The sequence below is a fragment of the Ictalurus punctatus genome, chromosome 12 (assembly GCF_001660625.3).
Source record: "Ictalurus punctatus breed USDA103 chromosome 12, Coco_2.0, whole genome shotgun sequence".
NCBI lineage: Eukaryota > Metazoa > Chordata > Actinopteri > Siluriformes > Ictaluridae > Ictalurus > Ictalurus punctatus.
In genome coordinates this window covers 19,121,897-19,147,053 of record NC_030427.2, presented here as the reverse complement: position 1 = coordinate 19,147,053, position 25,157 = coordinate 19,121,897, and the positions used below count along the sequence as shown (strand labels likewise).

Below are 25,157 nucleotides of genomic sequence, written 5' to 3'. Positions count from 1 at the left end.
AGAGAGAGAAAGAGAGAGAATGCATCATCAGAAGCAAATTATCTACCAAATGATCCACACTTCTTGTCGTGCAGTGGCCATGCTTTTTAAAGCTCCATGGGAGTAGAAGACAATATATCTACTGAATAATTTGTACATATATAGTACTGGTGTTATACTTTACTACTGTATTAAAAACAAAGCAAAGGTTATAAATTGTCATTTTCTGCACCAGCCGAAGCTGTGCTGAGAACTGAAGTTACCAAGTAGACAACTGGTGCATGTCAGAGATCCTGTGCCAGGAGTATGATCAGAGGAATTTACTCACGCTAATCATGTGCATCAATTTACATAACCTTGTTACATAACCATATTCAACCATTGATTGTTACCCTGTCACAAACTGTTTTACTACCTTACACAGAATATGAACGTTCCTCTGCTAGCCTACGTTTGCGAGGCGCGAGACGAAACCCAAACTGCCAGCGGAGTGAAGTGCGCTGCTTGTTTTGCATTTTCAAATGCAGCTTTTCATTCTTGTAAAGGCTTTCCTGTTTGCACGACCGTCCAGCTGCACGATTTAAATTCTCATTTTAAATGAGGTTTGGTGTTAGTGTCGAATTAGAAAGTTCCGAAGTTCAGACAAGCTTCACAGCAGAGCTACAGAGTTAAACAATAACAAGTCTGAGTGCCAAAAGATTTTGTAGGAGAGATTATGTAAGATGGGAAACAGAAATAGTTTTGTATTGAGCAGGACTACGGTTATTCCAGATATCAGGAGATGGCTTCCCAGTTGATGATGCACTTGGGGTTTATTTCATGAACAAACCAGTCAATATTTACTCTGCTTTATTTTAAACATTGAATTCTGCTCAACACAAAAGTCCAGCAATAAAACAATACTTATTACACACTAGAGCATGACCGATTGAGCGGTTTTGAAGATTAATCAACACTGATAAACTATTGCTGAACCGATAAAGTTTTTCCCGGTTGCGTCCATTGTGGAGCAGCTGAGAAGGTCCGCTGTCATTATACAGTACGAGAGCGGCCGCTAGAGGCGATATAAAAACCATCACTGACAAACTTTGTTGTGTTATTTGAAGTGTTTTTGGATTCATTTTGGACGTCAATATTTTTATTTGTTTTTTGGAGTGTTGCTTTTTGGTTCCGTTTGGATGTATATCTTTTATTTACTCTAATATTTATTAATAGGCAATATATATAGTAATATTTATATTTTAAAAAGTACAGTACATTTTCATGGTGCCGTCAGTACTACTTATTTCTGTAATAAACTTCAGCAATATTTTACTTTGAATGTTGTGTTTTCATTCAGTATCAACTTTAAAAACTATCGGTTAATTAATCGGTTATCGGCAGGTCCTGCCCAACTTACGTATTGGTAAAATCCACTATCGCTCGACCACTACTATACACTACACAGCATCACATAAACCAATTACAGCTCTGAGCAACAACAAAATAAACAAATACCTTTAATACTGTATTGCCTGCTCGAGATCAAGTGACTTCATAGCTATTGTGAATATTAGACTTCATGTTATGCCTGATTATAATAGAACTACAGATACCAGTAACCATATAAATCATTTATTTTCGAATTGCTACCGACATCGGAAAGGAAATATAAAACAAGGTTTTGTAATTTTGTATGTAGTCATTTGTCAAGGTGAGTTTCTAGCTTCTTGCAGAAAATTGTTCTGCTAAACTGCAGGTGTTCACCAGGCAAAGGGTGTGTCTAAGCAGCTAATTTGATAACCAAATACTTTTTAATACTTGTGTCTGACTGTCTGTAGCGAAACTGTCTTTCACGAAAAAAAAAAAAAAAAAAAAAAAAAAAAAAAAAAAAAAAACCCAACCCCAAGTAATCTTCCCCATCGCATTTAGTTTCGACATGTATATGCCTTCATAAAAATAAATAAATAAATAAAGGCATATTTGAATAAAGGCTCTTAACCCTCAACTGCTCAGCTATTTAAATGAAATAAACGTTCTTTCATTTCTATAGATAAGGCTGTCTGACAAATGCCATAAATGGAAGTGATGTTTTAAATAACACTTAAAAGTGTAATTTCTTGGCCAACTGGTTGTTACTAGTTAAGAGTTTAAGGCTGGATTTTACACGATCGCTTCTGTGTTTTTGAATTATTATGATTATTTAAAAGATGCTAAGCTAAAAATAAATACATAACCACCCATACCTGAACACACAATTGAGCTTTGTGCTATTCACCTATACTTCTAATACAATAGTGTAATCTGTTTTTTACTAAAAATCATGTGTGAGAGACGCTATACTATGATGAAAAATGTGTATGTGTATATATATATTGTTAACATTATGCAGAGGACATGTATCCAGGTCAGAGTAAAAAAAACAAAGACAGACAAAAAAAATTATCAAAAGAGCATTCTGGTAACTTACAGTTCGAACAACAAGCCTGGTGAAGAGCATCATAAACATTTCTTTAATTTAATGCCATCTTTAAAATGAAATGAAGAGGTGATGAAAACTTCTGAAAATGATTCTCTGTAGCAGATGTACACATCTACTGTAGGATACATACTTTTCTCTTCACGTCGGATGCCACACTGAAGAGGAGTGACATGTAGAAACCCAGCTCGATCATGTAATACCAGTACTGAGAAGGCAGCACATTCTGAGAGAGAGAGAGAGAGAGAGAGAGAGAGAGAGAGAGAGAGAGAGAGAGAGAGAGAGAGAGAGAGAGAGAGAGAGAGAAAATGTTAAATCCACCATTATCAGTTAAATTCAGGATTAGATTTACTGGGGTAAATTCAGATCCCTCCCTTAAGAAAATTACCGACCAAACTATTATTTAACCAACTCTGCAATCGTCTGATTGACTGATACCTCTGTGATTTTGCAGGCTGATGCTACCTCACCTCTGGCATAGGCGAAAATGTGTTGTTTTTATTTTATTTTTTTACATTGCTGTACTATATGGCCAAAAGTATGTAGGCACTTGACCATCACTTGAACATCTCATTCCAGATTTATTTCCCTTTTTTATGTTATAATAAGCTCCACTCTTCTGGGAAGGGTTTCCACTAGATTTTGGGGCGTGGCTGTGGGGATTTGTGTTCATTCAGCTACAAGAGCATTAGTGAGGTTGAGGTCAGGTGCTAATGTTGGGATGTCGAGGAGGCTCCAGTTTCAGTTCATCCCAAAGGTGTTCAGTGGGGTTGAGGTGAGGACTCTGTGCAGGACAATCGAGTTCTTCCACCTTCTTCCAACCTTAAGACCATGAAGACACACCATGTCTTCAAGGAGCTCACTTTGTGTACTTTGTGTACTTTGTGTCATGCTGGAACAGGTTTGGGTCTCAGTTCCAGTGAAGGGAAACTGTAATGCTACAAAGACATTCTATTCAATTGTGAGCTTCCAACTTTGTGGTAGAACCTTCAGACAGGTGTGATGGACAGGTGTCCACATACTCTTGGACATATAGTGTACTCTGTGTATTTATTTGTGCCATATTCCTGAATCCAAAAATAGTGGGTCCCATGTTGATTTAATTGTCTGGATGCAAAAGTTTTATATATAAAGGCACTGTAGAGCCTGCTAAAAAAAAAAAAAAACCTTTCATCTTGCAGTCCTGAAAATACTGCAATATCTGATCCTGAATACTAAATAAGAACCACAACACAGACGTACTCATTAAGGTGGAAGAGACTGCTGTCTAAAGTGTCCTTTTAGTTGCTGGAATAACTGATTACTCCTGGAGACAAGGGTCATTTCCCTGCTCTACCAGAAATGCTAAGCCTTTGAGCAAGGTAATCATCAAACTGTGCTGGACTTCGGCCCTCCAGAACTGCTACTTATGACTCGTAGCTTAAGCATTACGCGCTTACCCCATCACTGGGAGATTTCGAGTTCGAATCCTTGTGTGCTGTGTGTCTGAGAGTGAAGAACAGCAAAAGCGGTTCTGTTCTGGATGGGAAAGATGGCGTCCCTCTCTCTTGACACCAAACACAGCAATCTGTTAGCTCATTCCTATGAAACAGGGCAGTCAGCTCTATCTTACAAACACGTCTAGCACGTGCAGCTGACACACACACGTCTCGAAGGAATCATGTGCTAGTCCTGACCATGTGATAGATGTGACTCAGATGTGGCTACAACTATACTGGGAGAATATTGGATTTAAAAAAAAAAAAAAAAAAACATTAAGAAGCATAACAAAATAATTGATTCATGTCAACCCTCTGGACCAAATTGATGTTAGAGAACATTACCAGTGTTGGGAATCCATTCCACACCTCCTCCATTTTGAAGAACCAGGGTTTCTGCGCACACAGATACACAGTGTTATATATTCACATACACGCATAATGCAGTTTCTCTGGGTTCAGGCCAAGTTCAGATGTACTCACGTCAATGAGAACAGCCAGTCCAGCAAAGAACGCAAGAAGGTAGAATGTAAATCTCCAACTGCAAGAAAACACAGAGATTCTCAGCAAATTCTCAGCCATGTTGTAGCTCGATCTTAAAATACCTTAATCTTACCAAATGCATAATCAAGCAAATCAGTTATTGTTACAAATAAGTGTTTACAAATTTCTGTTTAAAAAAAAAAAAAAGAAAGAAAGAATATCCCTACAATTTTGAAATGCTCATTTGTCTATGAAGGTATGTTCAAAACAAAACAACTGTAAAATATTTTCACTAAATTATTTTATATCATTAAGCCTTTCTCACAGTACACTGGACAACACACTGGATATTTTCAATCAGTATAAACAAATGAATTATGTTATTGCCGCAAGTCTGTTATAAGATTAGCCAGGACACTGTTGGGTTTCTGTGTGTAGAGTATCGTGACTCTGTGGTGAGAAGGGCAATGGGAAAGTGGAGGGGTGTGAGCTCCCTGCTGGGCAAACAATTCACACTTCTACCCAATAACACTGGTGCAGAGATAAAACGGACAGCACGACTAAAGCTTTTGATGGTAAAACACTGTATACAACTGCCACAATACAATTAAAACATCGAAGTAAAATAAAAGAAATACTTATGACAAATGAAATTCTTAAAGCCTCAAGTGTCTACATTCATATGTGCCATTAACCACTATTGTGGTGTGCGACATCATTAATAAATTCAATGCTGAAATAATCACTACTAGAAGTTAAGTTTTGAGGAGGCTTTTTGTCCTGTCCTGCACGTAGATAAGCCAAAACTGCGCTCCTGTCTGACGTACACTTGATATGAAAGGTCAAAGGCAGAAGATTCCAGGGGTCAGAGAGTTGTTAATGGCCATTTTCAACACCTGTATGTAAATACTTCATGTTTTGCATGTACCTTGCTTCCCTGAACTTCTTAAGCTGATTGGGTCGCTCCTGGTTGCGCCGTCTCCGGAACCACCTCTGCACCTGCTGCTGGGAATTCCCTGTCTGTTTACTTAAACTCTCCACCACACTCTGTACAGATACAGAAAACAGAGGGGGAGTAAAAGCGTGAAACACACTGCAAAAAAAGTTTTTAAAAAAAACAAACAAACAAACAAACAAACTCACATCTTAGATCTTAGAAAGTGAAAATATCCACAATACAGTCAGATTTATCTCCCATTAAAAACTTGTGTGTCATCCCGGAGTGATGTATTCGACAGCGGGTGTAGACCATCTGGTTCCAGCGATTTGAAAACAGAGAAACATTTCTTTTGCCAACAAAGGGCTGATTTCCTGGAGTTTGTTAATGGCACACTGGTCCCACTCGGCTTGCCATGTGTTGCTAATATACGAGTTTATTATGGGTTTTTGGTCAGTGGAAGGTATTGGAGGTACTGTTAGGTGATCATTTTTTAGGGATAACATTGCTTGAAGACATGATTTTGAATCTGTAATTATCAGAAAGTTTTTCTGTTGCATAGTCTTCATGAAGTCCAGTGCTAAGACAATAGCGTTTGCCTCTGCTGTAAAAACTGAGCTGTGGTTGGGGATAGATATTCCTTTTTTGTTGGTGGTTGATCACGAATGCAGAAGATACATGGTCTTCAGATTTTGTTTGATCTGTATATTTAGGGGTGTGATGGATAGATTGCTCTAATGTAGAGTTGTTGTTGAAAGTCATTTGGGTGAGTTTGAGATTTTTTGTTTCTTGTTAGGTCTGAAATTACTTTTGTTTGTTTTTTTTAAAGTTACCGGAGGGGATTATACATGGTTTGATCCATAGTCCAAAAGGTCGAATATGTCTTAGTTTTTGTTCGTATAGGCTTGAAGAAGGGGTTAAGAAAACAGGATGGTAAGCTGGGTTCTCTTTATTGGTCTTCAGCGTTGTTGTATATTGTACGGCTAGTTTGAGGCGTCTGTTCTCCAGAGAAAGTTCATTTGCTTCTACATACAAACTTAGAGTTGGTGACGTTCTAAAGGTCCCTAATGCCAGCCTTGATGATGCACTGTGTCCAAGAGTCAGATATAGGATTTCCTGCCTGATCCATACACTATGCATCCATAATCCAGGCGTGATCGAATTAGTGTTCAGTAGAGATTTAAAAGAACTGAACTTTCTGCACTCCATTTAAATATATGCTTAAATTGATCAAAACATATCTTCCAATAGGCCATTTCAAGCTTTTAATGTGTTAAAAACTGCCTAGAAATATGTTTAATAATTCTAAATCCAATGTTACAGTTAACTAATCAATGATGGGTTAGCATGCTGTAGCATGACATGTTCTGTTCCACTTATACCACAGCAATTTATCAAAGTTCATCTTGCTTAAAGATTTTAAAAATGCAGCTTGTCAAGTTACAAATAAACTGCAAAACAAAAAGCCCCCTCTCTCTCTCTCCTGCAGGGAAAACTCTAAAGGAAAAGCTTAAAATCAGACTGGTACAAAGTCCTGAGGCTGGAGACTCCTTCCATGAATGTTAAATAAACCTTGTGCTTTACATTATCAATGATTATACACTTTCTTGGTTAAATAACACCACACTGTACTCAACTCTTTATTGTTGTATTATGCAGAAGGTTATATATGTCATACCTGTGCTGGATGTTTACTCGTGGTGCAGAAGTACGACTCCAGCGTTGGATTGGGTGTCGCCCGCACTCTCACCTTCTCAGTCACTCCCATCGCCGAGGCCAGTCGAAGTGCCACTGTCCTACACGTACACAATTCACAATTACTATAAAAATCTCTTATATGTGCATTGGGCAGTGGTCACTTGGTGGTTAAGGCACTGGGTTACTGATCGGAAGGTCGAGGGTTCAAGCCCCAGCACTGCCAAGTTGCCACTGTTGGGCTCTTGAGCAAGGCCCTTAACCCTCTCTGCTCCAGGGGCGCCGTATCATGAGGGCGCTCTGACCCCAACTTCCTAACAGGCTGGGGTATGCGACGAAAACATTTTCACTGTGCTCTACTGTAAGTGTGACCAATAAAGACTATCATATTTTTAAGGTTGTACAGGATTCTCGTGTGGTAAGCAGAGTGATCATATTCCTTCCTGAGCAAAACGCAGACTTAGAATTTGCTTTTTTAATTTTTTTTCATTAGTCAGCGTACGGTGGATTGGAAAAACCATCAGAATGAGACACACGTTATCTCGGGAGTATGTCAACGTAGCCTGCGCACAGGCAACTGCTTCCTGATTAGAATATTGTCTGTGATAATACTGAATATTATGTATTACCTAACCAAGTATCTGCACACGCTTAGTACTTACACCCTCCAAACGTGCAAAAAAAAGAATAATTTGCGACTAGTTATAATCTCGTAAAGCTGCATGCGCATTTGAAAACGTGATAACATTTCAATTTGGCCCTAATCCCCTTCAGGAATTTTCCACATCGTTGTCTTTTCAAACAGCCAACAAGTTAAACGTGTGCGTCACGAAGTCTGGGCTTTCACTTTCATGACCCACACAGGTGTAGAGGGATAGATATGAAGCTTGCTTGATAAATGTACACTGTGTGCTGCGTTCCTTCATTCATATCCAGGAAATTCACCATCCTAGTCAGCACCAACGTGGTTTAAATGACTAATCTGCTTGCTCATGAGAGAATATCGCAAGTGGGTCAAAAACAGAATTTGAAAAAAATTAATAATAATAATAATTTTTAAAAAAACAGACACATTCATGCATACACCTCTACACTGATGTATAAAGATTTTAGTCTTGACAAACCTCTCAAATATCTGGCGTATGATAAGGAAGGCCAGGGCTATTGGAAGGGTAACCCAGAGGTCAGAGCCTTTGGGGTAGAAAAGACCATCGTGATTCTCTAGGTCAGCCCATCCCAAACCCTCTGGAAACCACAGCCGCTCATTCCAGAACCACTCGCTCAGCGTGGACAGCATCCTGAGAGAGAGAGAGAGAGAGAGAGAGAGAGAGAACAGCCATATGATTATCCCAGGACCAGGAGGGTTTCACACTTTTTGTAGTATCAGTGAATAAAACCTTTCTATTAACTGGGGCATAGTTAGGAGAAAACTAAAACTCTTTATAGAAAAGTGCACATTAGAAGTAAAGAATAAAGAAGCAACACAGGAAAACCCTGACTAAAATGTCTCTGATGTTAAAACACTAAACGCATTCCGACAGATCATGTATTTTGTAAAGTGGTAATTGTCTGTATTAAGTATTAAATATAACTGTACAGATCACGAGATCGTTCCAACACAAAAAAAGCATGTTTATTACAGACTCTACATGAACCCAGGGAAGCAGATTTTAGTGTAACATTTGAAATGCTTTTCTCCCCGGCGCTATACGGTACTGTACAAAAGTCTTGGCACCCCCCCCCCCCCTTTTTTTTAGCACAAACTTTGTTTTAGATGTTTATTTGATGACTTCTACATTATCACGTCAGTACAAAAAACATTTTCCAAATGTTTGTATGTCAGTAAAGCAGAAAGCAATGTATTATTTTTAACTTTTCATACACACCCAAAAAAAAAAAAAAAAAAAAAAAAAAAAAACCCACAATGAAGGTTGCTGGGTTTTGCTGCAAAACTAAGCAGCGAGTGCGACAGTTCAAGTCTCCAGAACTGTGTCTGGTTCTACATGATGCTCAATAAAACTTACAGCTCATTTCCTTATAAAACTGCACAAAGTGTACTTGAGACTACTAATTCTTTATTTTATTTTTTTTAAAGCAAGGATTCCTCACACCAAATATTGACTCTGTTACAGTTATTACTGTGTACTGCTCTTTATAGTATTTCCTTTATGTAGAAACATTTAATGTCATTAATTTTGAAGCCGTCTTTCAATTAATGGCTTCAATAAGCTGCTTGGACTGGAGGACGAGTGCTGAAAAGAAAGAAGACAAACAAACAAACAAACAAACAAACAAACAAAAACAAAGACTACACTATAGTGTGGTATTAATAGAGACATACTGGAGAGAGTAAATTATACATTCTATAATCCTAAAGTAAAATACCGGCACATGAACTTTAAATTGAAAACATAGATTTGTAATGACAAAATCCTATCCTCCAAAATGTTTTAATTGCATTTATGTTTGTTTCATTATTTGTGTGTTTATGCGTTTAAGGGCAACAGAAAAGCATTCGCCAAGTCGTCTAAAGTTTGTGAGGTCGAATCTCGATAATGCCGCAGCTACGAGAGCGCACATGACTCATTACTCTCTCTCTCTCCTGTCAATCACAGGGACACGAGCCGATCTCGGCCGTCTGTGAGCTCATATACGTGGAAGAGGGTGGATAGCGCTTTCCTCTGAACGTGTTACACTGCCCTGTGATGCAGCATGAGCAGCAGCTCAAAAATTCATCTCAGAGGGAGCATGGATGGTGCGTTTCAAAGACTTTTTTTTTTTTAATTTCAGAACGATGAGCTTTGCTCCTCACAACAATTCTCAGTGATGGATTAGTTTGTTTTCTCTCAGCTAGTGCGAGTGATGTGAATATGGAAGACGGATCAAATGTTTAAGCACCAGGGGAACCCTTCTACACCCTGATCGATTGGCTGACGTGTTGGGACAGAGTACGCTCACCAAGTAACATGATGTAAATTTCATCAACCTGTTGCGCAACACTGAATAATGAGGAAACTAGCTCTGCTGAACTCTTTAAAGTCAAGGAGCTGGTCGGCTCTGGCTCGACACCCCGGTGGATGCAATCCGTACTCTCCTGATGGCTGGACCTCCGTCGCAGGCTTATTCAGAGAACACAGGAGAATGTCAGCTATTTACACAGACCTGTAATCCCTTCAATTGAAACAAGCCAGTGTGGGCTCAGAACTAATCTAAGCAGCTTATCATACACGTAACAGCTTAATATCAAACATTAAGAAAGACCTCTAACAAACACTGATCACTGACAGGTGAAAGAACCTGAACATGATTCCTCTAGCGTGAACAACTTAATGGGTTCCTACTGTATTAAATATCTTTCTGGTCTTTGTATGTATGGAAGTATAAATCAAGCATGGCAAAGTTAACGCTGTTCACAGCTGAAGCAATCGCTTAAGTAACTTTCAATCATTTCGTTCCATTCACCTTCTGATTTGATACGCCGGACTGAGAAGTCTGTGACTCGCCTTAGTGTCGGTTCACATATGTCCTCCACGTAATTCAAAATCTCTTCCTCGTCCTTGCCACCAACAAGACCAGTCCTTCTTGTCGTTACCAATTTCTACATGCACCAGAAACACTTCAAACAGGAAAGAAGCTACTGAAGAAAGAGCTCTATCCGGAAAATCTAATCAGTTCAATCCTCTGATGGTTACGATGATAATTCGGTACACATCCTACAAAACGATCAATCACGCGTTCTTGAGATACCGCTCGAACGAGAATCTCGGGTGGATGCATGGACAGATGGACGGACAAACAGAAAACCACTAAGTGGTGGAGGCATTATGTTTTCAATAAATAAATAAATAAATGAATAAATAAATAAACAAAAGATATCAGGTTGTCACAATAGCCGCAATATCTCAGAAAAGCACACTGTGATAATTCATCTCCAGCGTGGAGTAATGTGAAGTGTGCAGTCTTCAGTTTATCAAAACAAAGACACCATTCCAGGATTACTTCATTTATTTCATTCAGCATGAGCGTTAACTATTTATTATCTGAGCATGTATATTTCAAATCACATCTATCCATCCTGATTAAAGCAGCATTTAGGATTCGATATAGAATTGAAAAAGGTCGTCTCTTTGTCTATTTACAATGACACTGAGGATTCCTTATCTGCTCTGAAAATACGGTCAGTGTCCTCCCTTAACCTCACCTATCTGTCTTTGGCTGGGGCACAAAAAGTGGCCAGGCTTTTAGAGAGCCGACACAGCAGATATTCTCAAATCTTCAAAGTGCCAACTCTGAGTACACACTGAGTGAAAACGCAGTCGACACTTCTATTCGCGAAACATCTGAATAATAGGAGTTACAGTTATGGTCTGTGCCCAAGATAAGTGCGTGCTGCAATCGAGATCTGTGTGCAGGATAAGCTTTCCTCAAAATCAGGTACAGAAGAGGAACTAGGAAGAGAAGGAAAAAAAAAAAAAAAAAAAAAAAAAAGGGGGAAAAAAGATGACTTTGCTCCTTAGCTGTTGATTCATTTGTAATCGCTTGCTAAACATGATGAACTTGCATGAGCTACACTTTGACCCCCATGCTGCGAGTAGATGCAAGCAGTGGGTGGTTAGGTGTGGGTTTATGGTTACAGCTAGACCAACAGAGAAAAACACATTACTCATAAATCACTCAGGATGATGCCAATGATAGATTCTGGTGTGACTACTTTATGACCATGTCTGCAATTCTTACTATTCAAACTGATCTCTGCCCTGGTATAGTGATTTTTGGGATCGCACTGTGGAGGATTTATCTCGTTACAACACAAAGCAATTATATACTCTGGGCTTTACATCATTAGTGGCTTAAAGACATCATGTCAATTTTAAAATTGGGGGAAAAATGATACTCAATTGGAAACTGATAAATGTACCAGTAGATGGCCATCTTGTACTTTAACTCTATGCAGTGTCTACACCCTGATTGAACACCCTTGCCCCCCACCCCTCCAAGCCTTTTTTTGTTCTGGTTTGGTTTATTTTGTCTAAATGTATTAATTATTTTTCTTTCGCCTTTTTTCCTTTCGTTCTCGTCTATACACACACCAATTGTAACAAATGGGAGGGCTTTGGGTTGCTGGTTGTGTTAAAAATAGCTGTAGTACCATGTTATGTTACCCAATTAAGACGATACTCTGATTAAGAAACTAGCCTGTTAAAACAGTGGTTATTGATGACCGTAATCCGCCTAAAGTCATACACGAAGTAAACACAAATTGAATTAAGACATGTGGAGTATTCCTGTTTTAGTCGCATTATAGAAGTGCATTACAGACATATAAACACCTTAATCACATTATTAACGTTGTGTGGGAGTTTTCCCCGCATTTTGTGACAGGACACGTACACACACGGCAGTGCTCAACTGTCTGATGGCAAACGAGCGAGCACGGCTGTGTCCCAATCCACGTACTTGCCTGCTATATAGTAAGTGAAAAACATGCATCTCGACTACTATCTAGTAGGCAAGTACACAGTTTGGGACGCAGCCCACGGTTTCAATCAGGCGTCTATTTGCACGTACAGCATGACAAATAATTAACCGCACTTGAAGCTTTCGTAAAATTAAACACCCAAAACTGTATACGGGACCATAACGAAGATGAACTGTATGTCGATACGTGAAATTCTGGAGGGACGTCGGACGGCGTGGCGCGGTGACGTAATGACGCGTGCCATCAATCGATCTATGTTCTATAACATGTAAAACATGAAAGGAATATTCTAAAAGCAACTCATGTAAACACCTTCATCACAATATTGTCTTATTCAGAATAAGGTCAGTAATTAGATTACTGCTGTCCATGTAAACGTAGTCATTGTCGAAATGCATTTGTACTGATGTCTGTGTAGTCTGTACTGAGTTATTAAACCACACAGAAGTCTACATTACACAACATTACACAGCAGGCATGAACCTGAACTTTCACCCATTAACGCTATGCTGTGATTGACTCACACACCGGCAAAATCAAACAATTATTACTACATTTAAGGAACAGGTTTGGATAGCTTACACAACACAATGACGGAGCTGTTTCACACACTTGCGGCATTAAAAAAAATAAATAAAATGTGCCATAAATGTTGATGACGAGGTTCATTCAGTGATCTCCTAAACAACTTGCTTGTCTTTTTATACCTATATTTTAACAAGAAATTGTAAATTCATGAAAATAAACAACACAACATGCTTTTAAGCTGTATTATACACTATTATGATCATTTTTACAAACTAGTTGGTGATTGGCTTTTGTTAGAAGCTAAATGTATAGATAAATGTACAGATGTAGAGGCTCATGATAGCCTCAGATTCCTGTTATTATCTAACAGGAGTGGAACCTGATGTGGGCTTCTGCTGTTGGAGCTCATCCACCTCAAGGTTTGAGGTGTTGTACATTGTGAGTTTCTTTTCTGCTCACCACGATTGTAAAGAGTGATTGTATGAGTTACTATAGACTTCCTGTCAGCTCAGACCAGTCTGGTCATTCTCCTCTGATCTCTCTCAACACCATTTTTTCACACCATTCGAAATAAACTCTACAGACTGCTGCGTGTGAAAATCCCAGGAGAATCTGAAATACTCAAACCAGCCCATCTAGTACCGACATCCATACCACGGTTAAAGTCACAATTTACAGATCACACTTTCCTCATTCTGATATTTGATGTGAACATTAACTGAAGCTTTTGACCTGTATCTGCACAACTGTTTGCATTGTGTTGCTGCTACATGATTGGCTGATTGAATAACTGCTTAAATGAGCATAACGTGGACAGTGAGTGTATGAAGTAGTAAAGTGTAAATTGTCAGTAGTGGAATGAAATACGCTTACAGCGCACAAAACCGCTTTCTGGGTTTAAAATGGTGCCGGTTATAGCACTTGAATGAACTTTACATTTCTTTTCAGCACTCCACAGGGAGAATGTGGGTGTGGCGATAGGGAAAAGGGACGCTTTTTAAAGGTCAGTGCTGATCCGAAGGAAGTTCAGCTTGCTACCGCCCACTATAACGAGATGCACCAGAAGGATCACTTGATTTCCGGTCGTCCTCACACTGGCAGCAGCACAGACCAACAGGACACCAGCACTGCTTCACGCCTCAACTCTCAATGGAGTCATTCTGTGAGTCACCATGACGGCATGGCCACCATCACTGGCTACTGCAGCACAATACCAGCACTGTTACCTGCGACCATCAGCACTGCCGAGAGGGGGGGGGGGGCTAACCCTGACTGAATCAGAAATTAAATGTCTTCTCTCTGCAGACGATCTGATCGTGTTGTCAAAAACAGAAGAGGGACTATAGCAGGTACTTGACATCATAGAGACATTCAGTCAGACATGGGCCCTTACAATGAACCTTAAAATAAAATAAAACCCCAGAATAATGACCAAATACAGACTCAGCAATCACATTCTGACCCACTGGCCACAGAGTGCTGCAGGGGTGATGTATTTTTGTAGGACAACCCGAACGTTAGCGTCGCCCTGGTGCCCTCGACGAAAAACCAACAGGATTTTTCCACTTGCTTTTGGATTGTTATTGCAGCAAATAAACTCTGTGACCAACAACTTTATGATTCTTATACGTTTTGTTTATCAACATAATTTTCACAAATAAACACAACTTTTATGGATTTTGAAACCTAAATACAAATCACTAGAAGTAAAAGCTTGGGACTATAAACGAGCTACAACACGGTCGCATGACTTCGACTTCGAATGACTTCACCACCGCTACAACTTAAAAATAGAAGAAAAACAACCCCACTACAATTGGAAAATACTATAAACTGAAATCTTCAAGTTGGAAAGTTGTTGGAGTTGGAATCGTTTGCAAGAGCGCGAGTATAAACAAAACAAGGCTGTAGTAGAGTTTTCCTATTCGGCGTGATGACGTTCAACCTCCCCGACTACCTTTCTAGTCAAATTTAGCTATCCAAATGATGGTGGCTAGCAACCATCCACTACAGTTTGACCATTACCAAAACATTCGATCGGTCTACTTCCACATTTTAAGATCAAAAATACCACATTTCAAGGTACTATCAAAACAAGAAAACACTCGGACACTCTTCTACCTCCAGCCTCGCTGCCTCCTTCACAGCCATATCCGCTTGTTTATTTCCTGATCGGCCAATATGAGCTGGAACCAGGCAGAAGATGACGCTAAAGGATTGATGCTGTAAGGGGTCCACTTTAGTGAAGACACAATCTACCAAAGGATGCTCCGGTTTTAAAAGTTTCCATGGCTTGGATTTTGCTTCAATAAATAAAATAAAATAAAAACTGTATTGTGTGTTTACTCAGGTTGCCTTTGATTTATGTTGTATTTCATTTGAAGATCTAAAACTATTTAGTATGAGATTTATTTATGTATGGCGTATTTATCTGTTCATTTATTTATGCATGGCGTATTTATCTGTTCATTTGATGGCCAATACTGTACCACTGTCATGCTAATAAAGCTTGTTTGAATTTGAGAGAAGAAAAATGGTGACACAAAACAAACACATAGAGAGAGAGAGAGAGAGAGAGAGAGAGAGAGCGAGAGAGAGAGACACAGACACCCACGTTCTGAAATGACATGGACAAAGGTCAGTGAAACGTGAGTGTCTGTGTGAGCAGTGCGTGATGAACTCGGACAGGAGTAAAGGGTCAGGAGAGCTGAGGACACACAGTCCTGTCAGTGACAGGTAGAGTCAATAAACCAAACAGCACATGTGGAAATGTTTTCATCCACAACCTCTCCGAGTCTTCACATAACTTCTGTTCTTCCTCATATACAGAGGTCCGCTTACAGAGCTGCTAATTCTGATCACCAAATTTACATTTGTACAATTCACATCTACGGTGTTATTTGTCAAATCTTAATCCCGCTGGTGAAAACATGTGACGAAACTCCTCCTACTAGATCATTCAGCGATACACCACATAAACACATTACTCACCTTACAAAGCTGCGTTTTCTTCCTCGTCTTCTCTTAATCTCTAAAGATAAGCTACGTCTCTTTCCCGGTCCGGCCGAGCGGACTTTGATCGCTCGAACAGCAAACCAGCTCAGCAGAGTTCAGGTAACAGATAACACAGTAGCTAGATCTCAGACCAATTTAGTGCTCCAGGTTATAAATGCTAGTACCTCACACTACAAGGGCTGAAGGCTGCTCAATCTTCCACATGTACATTCAGTAAGGATCTTTAAGTCCAATCGTGCTCAGAGATAAGGACAATCGGAATACTGCGATATTGATAATGCTTTCTACTTAGTATTGTTACTTATAATTGTTTATTTGGAAATCATTCGCAGGAGTATTTACACAGGAAATACGCCATTCATAAAAATCCACTTAGTAATGTAGATAAGTCCTGAGTTTGTGTACATTTGTGTATACCTAGACAGATCTACTTCAGATAGTAAAGTGGATATCAAAACTTTACACACCCGCATTAAAATCGAAGGTTTCTGTGATGAAAAATAAATAAATAAATCAAGATAATTCACCTCTTTTTCTACCTTTAATGCATTATAGCAACTGACAATTCAGGTGAATTACATACAGAAGCATTTTAAAGGGGTGGGGGGATAAGCATGCGACTGTGTTGAGAATGAACCAATCTCATTTAGTAATCATTATATGTACCATGGAACACCATGATCAACAGATGGAGAAAATGGAGCACCACAATGACATCACCAAGAACAGTACAACCTTCTAAAATTTATAAAAAAGGGACAAGATAAAATTCACCAGGGAGGCTGCCGAGAGACCCACGGCAACATTAAAGGAGCTGCAGGAACATCTGGTAAGTACTGCTCATTCCCTGCATGTGACAATCTCTCGTATTCTTCACATGGCTGCACTGTGAGTTTCTCATGATTAAAAACAACAAAACAACAACAACAACATCCAGACCCACCAAAATCATCCCAAAGCATGTGGCAAATTGTGTTATGGTCTGATGTGAGCAAGGTAGAAACAAGGAAGAACCTTGCTCTGACGAGAGCAAGGAAGAAGATATGTTTGGCTGCCCATCACCCAAAGAACACAATGAACATACCCAAACATACTCATGGTGAAGCATGGTGGTGGAAGCATCATGCTATAGGGCTGCTTCTCTTCAGCTGGGGCTCAAGTCAATTTAGAGGAAATCACCGATAACTCCAAATCTATTCTGGCACACAACCAGCAGGCCTCTGGTAGACAGCTGAAGATAATGTTCATACTCCAGCACTATATCGACCCAACGCACAAAACCAAGTCAACAAAGCAACGGCTTCAGAAGATCAATATTTTACATCGAAGACCAGCCATTCAACAAAGACAAAAGGAACAGCACTCTATAGAAAGAGCTTGTTCGTGTGAGTCACCAATAGTTAGTTAGTATCTCCTGTGGCTCTGAGATGAGAAAAAGCGGGCCTGGCCATACATACATTTACCAGGGCCTAAATAACAACGGAGTAGTCCTCACCAACTTCTATAGACAAACAAATAATGTCATGTGGCAACATAAAAACACAACAGACCCCCCCCAAAAAAGGAAACCAACAACAGAAACCAGCTGGGGAAATAATAAGTACACCCTTCCTATTTCCACAATTCTTAAGAGAATAATTAGCAGCCAGGTGTTACTAAGTTACTAATGAAACTGAAACATTTGTCCATCTGGCTGGAATTTCAAGTTTGATCCGGCCAACAAAGAGCATTTACACACAATTTTAAATCGACAGAAGATTGAATCAAACCAGTCCAGAGGCAAAGGTGATGAATAATTTTCCAAGTAAATGTGTACCATCATGTAAAACGGTCCTTTAATTAGTCCTTTAACTTCCCTGATCACTTGTGACTTGAAGGGAAATCTGGCCGTTACACTACCTTGTCTCGTATTTCACAGCAGAATGAAAGCAGAAGAGGAAGAAGAGGAAGCGAATCACCACAATTTATTTCTTGGTTCTACAAAATCACAGATGCAGGTCATCTTAACTACCCATCATCTTAGCTTTCTAAGCAATGTGAACTGAAACACTATTTTCAGTGATGTAATCTACAGATTACATTATTAGACACTATATACACATCTCTTTAAACATACACTGGATATTTCAGCTCCTGCAGCCTCAGAAGCACTTTGCCTATGACCGCTGAAAGACCTTCGTGTGAAACGCCCGCAGTCTCATGGCTGACCCTGCGCTCTGACCCCAACTTCCTAAACACGCTGGGATATGCGAAGAAAAGAATTTCACTGCGCTGTAATGTATATGTGACAAATAAAAGACTTCCGTTTCGTCTACATATTTATATATTAGCGGTGTAATGTAAGGACACCGCTTCTGTTTTTAGTTCTTAGATATATGTATTTGGATTTAAACCTGATGTGTTTTAGGAATTAAATATGAACCCTACCCTGAAAAACACTGTGGAGAAACCCCCTGAGGTAGAAATGCCAGCATGGTGTGTGGATTCTGGCTCGGACAGCCTCAACCTCAGCTACGTCACTCGAGTGTATACTGTAGTTGGTCATATCTTGATGATAATCTAAGCACTTGGTGATTTCTGTATTAAGCATTTGTCGTGGTCATGGAAAAAAAATTGATATTTAGAGAGCGGATCCATTTTTTTTTTTTTTGGTACATTATTCTTCTACATTGAGCACTTTTCTTATCTGATGATTATAGAAACAGGATTGTATGCGAGCTCCTCAGCATGTGTGCGGCAGGTAAGAGTGGGATAAAGGACAGCTATGCTTGGTCATGCTTGATATTGTGTTGCAACTCAGCATTACATCCACCTTTTTCTACAAGAGGACTCTTATTTTGTCAAAAACTTCTGCTTTAGACAGCGATTGCTCCAGCAACGATGACACAACTGCCTACAAAATGTACAAGTGCAAGACAAGGAAGTTACAGTTTACACAAGAGTGCTACTAGTATTATAGTATTCATGAGAAGCCTAGTGTCCAGTTTTACCTTTCTAAAAAATTTTTAGGGATTATTTCAGAGAAAAAAATGCAATCCCCTATAGGGTGACAGAGCTGGATACGTACTCGTTCAACTCTTTTGTTCATTGTTCTGAGTGAGATATGGCAATGGATGGTCCGGAGAACACGACGGCTGTTTTGTCCAAAAACTATTTGAAATGTCGACTCGTCTGACACAAAACATGATTCTACTGTCAATCTCAGATTAGACTGAGACCAGAGACATCGGCAGCGCTTCTGGACAGTGTTGATGTATGGCTTCTGCTTTGCATTGTAAAGCATTAACTTGCATCTACGGATGCAGTGGCAAATGGTGTTGACTTACAAAGGATTACCAAAGTATTCCCGAGCCCATGTCAGGATATCCATCACAGACTCATGACGGTTTTTAAGACAGTGACGTCTGAGGAATCGAAGATCACACGCATTCGGACGTTTTCGGCCTTGCCCTTTACGCACTGAGATTTGACCGGATTCCTTGAATCTCAATCATATTGTGCACTGTAGAAGGTGAAATGCCCAAAATCCTACCGATTTGTCTTTGGGGAATGTTGATCTCAAAGTGTTTCATTATTCTCTGACAATCTGTTGGCAGATTGGCGAGCCTCAACCCATCCTTGCTCTTGAAGGACTAGGCTTTTTTTTGGAGGCTTCTTATATACACTATGATTAGACGATTGCCTCACCTGTTTCACATCACCTTCTTATTTCAGCCCGTCACATCGCTATTAGTCCTAAATTACCCCGGTCCCAACTTTTTTGGAATGTGTTACATGTACCAATTTCAAAATAAACATTTACCTTAAAAAAGCTATATAGTTGATTAGGTAAAATGTCAAATACCCTGTCTTTATATGATTTTTGTTTAAATACAAGTCAAAGTACATTTACAAACTGCTCCTCTTTGTTTTTATTTTCATTTTCCATACTGTCCCATCTTTTTCGGAGTTGGAGTCCAATTCCGATTCCAATCGTCACTGTTTTTCCACGATGTACCCCCCAGCGATATCCAATCCACCAGTTTTTTGATGGTATCGGATCAATACAAAAGCTAGGTATCAGATCGGTGCCATCTCTTGTTTCGTTCGTGCGAGTGTCCTGTGCCCAGAACGAGTGCCCAGATCCCTCTAGAAAAAAAAAACCTATTCAATTCTAATTTATGTTTCACATTTAAGGTGTTCTCATTGACTTTAGGATTTACCATCAAAATAAAACAGTGGATAAACAAAAAATAAATTCGCCTTTTTTGTGAAGATGTTTTGCTTATAGATAGATCATTTCCTTAACTGGAACCTAATTTCAGGCCTAGGCTTATTTTAGCCAACAGCAACTATAACCAACATCATCATCATTTGCCAAATGGATTAAAACCTAACTACTGTCCTTCCACAGCCACTGACAAACTGCATCCAACATCAAAACCCATCATTCCCATTCCTCATTTGTAAGTCGCTTTGGATAAACACGTCTGCTAATGAATAAATGTAAATGTAAATGTAAATCACACCAAAGGACCGAGGTTTCATTCCAATCAAGCAGATGCCACAACTTGTAATGAAACCCTACACCCACACCAACCTTTTGGTGGACAAGATTGGACTCCCCAGCTTTAGGGTGAACCTGAGACCATGCAGACACTGGACCCTGGCTATGAGGACGTCTATACGCAGGCTCAGGCTTTATTGAAGGTCATCCAAGAAGGCAGAGCTCACTCTGTCACCAAGAAGGATGCCTTTTGGCTTGGCCAGTTTTAGCAATGGTGTGGGTGAGAAGTGGAGAAGAACAGCACACTGAACTGCACCATACTACAAAATGAGGCAACCACAAACACTAGCTAGCTACATTAGCTGTGAGCTGAGCAAGCCACGGCAATTGTCCCACACCTCTGAGAACAACCCGTTAATGCTGCATTCAACAAAAAATTTTAGAAAGAAAACGCCCCCTTAACTCGGAATTCCTACTTCTCCTCAGGATGGTCTCCTCAACCCAGGGTTCAGTAAGTGACGTGAACTCACTGGGCGGCTGTGTCTCAGGTGGTAGAGCGGGTTGTCCACTAATCGTAGGGTTGGCGGTTTGATTCCCGGCCCACATGACTCCACATACCAAAGTGTCCCTGGGCAAGACACTGAAGCCCAGGTTGCCCCCAATGGCAAGTTAGCGCCTTGCATGGCAGCTCTGCTACCATTGGTGTGTGAGTGTGTGAGAGAATGGGAGAATGAGACACAGTGTAAAGCCCTGTGGATAAAAGCGCTATGTAAGTTGACCAAATCAACATGGTCGCTCAGAGCATGAACAGTAAAATGCAGCAGCACTCCTTACCATTCAATTATTTAAGTTATCATCTCAAGTATTTTTACTTTTTATACCAGAACTGTTCTTGTTGGAGTTAGCAAACAGAAAAGGATTTTCTTTTTGTTCTATCCCCCCTTCACATTAATGATGATGTTCAATTGGAGGCACAAAAAAAGAGAAAATTTTAGGGAAAAAAAAGTTAGGTTTTCTGGGTTTTTTTTTTTTTTTTTTAAACTGCTTCCTTGTTGGCCTTAAGGTGGAAAAGGTTGAGAAACCCTGCTTTACATCAATCAACATACAGAGATTTGCTTGTTAAATCTATAGTGCTTTGAAAAAGTATTTCCATTTAAATTTACATTTACGTACATTTGGCAGACGCTCTTATCCAGACAGACTAAGATTTATCTAATTTTATACAACTGAACAGTTGAAGGTTAAAGGCCTTGTTCAAGGACCCAGCAGTGGCAGGATGGGAGCGCTGGGATTTGAACTCATGACATTCCGATCAGAAATCCAACATCTTTACCACTGAGCTACTACTGACCACTACCCCTGTATTTGCAACCTGAGTAAACAGAAAATACAGTTTTTAAATGATAATGTTTTTTATTGAAGCAAAAAGTTATCCAATACCAACTGAGCCTGTGGGAAAATGTATTTGCCCCCACAGTTACCAATTCCCCAAACCTATGAAACTGCATTCATAATGGGGTTCAGCTGGACTAAAGTGAGAACAATTATTTTCAAATGGAGAAACTCGGCACAGTAGTGAACCTTCTCAGAAGTGGCTGACCTTCCAAAATTCCACCAAGAGCAATGGCTCATCCAGAAAGTCACAAAAGGAGGTCCTTTGATGTTGTCCTTGACTCTTTTGTGACTTCTTGGATGAGTCATTGCTGTGCTCTTGGAGGAATTTTGATGTCTCTTACATCAATAAAGGTCACTGTTCATGACTCCACTATCAGAAAGACGCTGGGAAAAAATAGTATCCATGGAAGAGTGGCGATGTGAAAACCACTGCTAACCCAGAAGAACATTAAGACTCGTCTGAATTTTGCCGAAACACCTTGATGATCCTCAAACCTTTTGGGAGAATGTTCTGTGGACTGATGAGTCTAAAGTGGAATTGTTTGGAAGACAGGTGTCCCGTTACATCTGTCATAAACCAAACACAGAATTCCACAAAAAGAACATCATACCTACGGTCAAGCATGGTGGAGGAAGTGTGATGGTGTGGGGATGATTTGCTGCTTCAGGGTCTGCGCAACTTGCAGTAATTGAGGGAAACATGAATTCTGCTCTCTACCAGAAAATCCTAAAGGGGAATGTCCGGTCTTCAGTCCATAAATTGAAACTCAAGCGCAACTGGATTAAGCAGCGTTGCAGTGGCTACGTTTACATGGACAACAATAATCTAATTATTCACTTCATTACGTCTCCATGCCACGCTGTCTGATGTTCCCTCCAGAATTTCACGTATAGACATACAGTTCGTCTTTGTCATGGTACCATATATAGTTATGGTTTTTTTTCCATTTTTAATTTTACGAAAGCTTCAAATGCAGTTAATTATTTGTCATGCTGTACGTGCAAACAGATGACTGCTTGAAGCCGTGGGCTGCCTCCGAAACAGCAAAACTTAGATACTAAATAGTAGCCGAAACACATGTATTTATCCTACTATATAGTAGGCAAGGACGCGGTTTCGGACGCAGCCGTGCTCTCTTGTTTGCCGTCAAACATTAGGAGCACTGCCGTGCGCGTACGTGTCCTGCCGCAAAATTCTGCGAAAACTCCCACACGATATTATTATATTAAGGTGTTTACATGTCTGTAACACACGTCGATAATGCGACTAAAACAGGAATACTCCACGTCTTACTTCGATTTGTGTTTACTTCGAGTATGACTTTAATCAGATTAAGGTAATCAATAATCACTGTTTACATGCTAGTTTCTTAATCAGAGTATCGTCTTAATCGGGTTAATATCGGAATATTGTTGTCCATGTAAACATACTGAATGATCCAAAGCATAGGAGTAAGTCCTAGTCCCAGAAGTAAGTGAGAGATGTTTGGTTATAGTTATTGCTGCTAAAGTTGGCATAATCAGATTTTAAGTTTAAGGGGGCAATTAGTTAATTAATTAGTTTAAGGGGGCAATAAAAATAATAATAATAAAAACTGTATTGTGTGTTTACTCAAGCTGCCTTTGTTTTATGTTGTATTTCATTTGAAGATCCAAAACCATTTAGTAGGAGATGTACACAAAAACAGAAGAAATACTTTTTCACAGCACTGTATAACACTGAGTTCATCTAATTTAATGTCAAGTTTTGGGTGTGAAAGCCCAATATGTTCCTCCAGGTCCACCACATCCTCGGGCAGGATGAAGGATGAAGTGGGTGCTAAAAGCTCTATTAAACGGCATACCCCCCTCTGATAAACAATGATGAAGCGTAGCTGAGCTTTAAGCCTGGTTTGCGTCGCAACCAAGTTGTCATAGTAACTGACCTAAACTCTTGTGAGCTCAGATCTCGGTTTGTCCGTGTCAACAGATCGGGGTTTGTTGAATAGTGGGATTAATCAGCAGGGGGATGAATCAACGCAACAGACAGGTCAGCACAAGCTAGTACCGGAAGTAGAGCAAACGCTCAATCTGAACTCTGTCTCTTTAAACAGGCCCTGAACGCGCGCGCGGTAACTCACGGTTATAACTAGGTGTGAAGCCATTGTGTGAGTATATATGCGTATGTATGTGTGTACAGAGACGTTATAACACAAAACATGACCTTCTGCTGTTACAAAAAAAAGCTCGGAAATGGAGACAACTGCTTCGTATGTGTGTATGTGTGTGTGTGTATTGTATAACGGTACTCACTTCCGCCAAACGCAGGTACAAGGCACAAAAAGGGTGTGAATTCAAGACCAAACTATCCGCCGCCCCCCAAAAAAATATATATATAAAACAAAAACAAAGTACACAGTCCAGAGTTGTTCAAGGCCACTCGAGCTGTATAGTCCGCGCTCCGTAATCCTGAGTCATTTTCTCTGAAAGTTCTAAAGAAAACTTTAAAACCAGGAGTGTTTATGTCCGGAGCTGCGCCTCCTCCACGTCGGCTTCTGCTGCTGCTTCCGCCGCCGCCTCGGGTTCATTCGGCGGGGTTTCTAAGCGACCGCCCTTCTTTTAAAAACAAAAAATAGTAATTATAATAAACTACACCAGTCTCGGCTGTTCTTCAGATGGTAATAGGTGACGTAAGGTTAGCAGTTTTCCACCTTTCCGAGCGTTACTCGGTAAATATCTCCGGCCGGATTTGGTTTGAAGCCTGAAGCCAGTCAGCAGACTCACATTCAGCCAGACTGAAGAGGGAGGAGGGTTCAATAACGAGTGGGCGGGGCTAACATGTAATGACGTTTTCTTCGACCGCCGCCATTTTTGTTGTTTTCCTACATCAGAGCGTTCGAGTGACAAAGTGGGGACGGAAGAAACAACTAAATTTACCTCTTCGGAACAGAACAGCGAGCAGTATATTCAGTGTTACAGATTTAACGTGTGACATGACATGTCTGCATGGCGATGAATCTACAGCTAATACTTGCATGTACAGTGTAACTCATTTAATCCTACTGTGTTTACTCTCCGTGCTGTGAGCGGCCATGTTGATTTGACGTCACTTGCTGAACTCAGAGTTGACTTGGGGGTTTCCTTGGGGGGGTTCTTTCGACCTTATGATAGATCACAGCCACTGGAAAACTTTCATTTAGCCAACACACTTTTTTTTTTTAAAAAGGAGAGGATTTTTTAATTAA

The 25,157-nt window shown here is 39.9% G+C and overlaps 1 protein-coding gene across 2 annotated transcripts in view; it reads right to left on the bottom strand.

Moving 5' to 3' along the window:
- Nucleotides 1–24,728, bottom strand: part of cers2a (ceramide synthase 2a) — a 32,234-nt gene extending 7,506 nt beyond the window's left edge. The window contains exons 1-7 of one of the 2 annotated variants that reach the window (XM_017481224.3): nucleotides 24,226–24,728; nucleotides 8,155–8,328; nucleotides 7,014–7,131; nucleotides 5,327–5,445; nucleotides 4,399–4,456; nucleotides 4,261–4,311; nucleotides 2,571–2,663 (exon numbers count right to left, since the gene is read on the bottom strand). In XM_017481224.3, coding sequence (XP_017336713.1) covers nucleotides 2,571–2,663; nucleotides 4,261–4,311; nucleotides 4,399–4,456; nucleotides 5,327–5,445; nucleotides 7,014–7,131; nucleotides 8,155–8,327 — 612 coding nt within the window. In that variant the 5' untranslated portion in view covers nucleotide 8,328; nucleotides 24,226–24,728. Of the gene's footprint in view, nucleotides 1–2,570; nucleotides 2,664–4,260; nucleotides 4,312–4,398; nucleotides 4,457–5,326; nucleotides 5,446–7,013; nucleotides 7,132–8,154; nucleotides 8,329–16,028; nucleotides 16,160–24,225 lie in introns of those variants that run through there. The other variant, XM_017481225.3, reaches the window with a different exon arrangement.
- Between the last annotated feature and the right edge of the window lie 429 nt (nucleotides 24,729–25,157).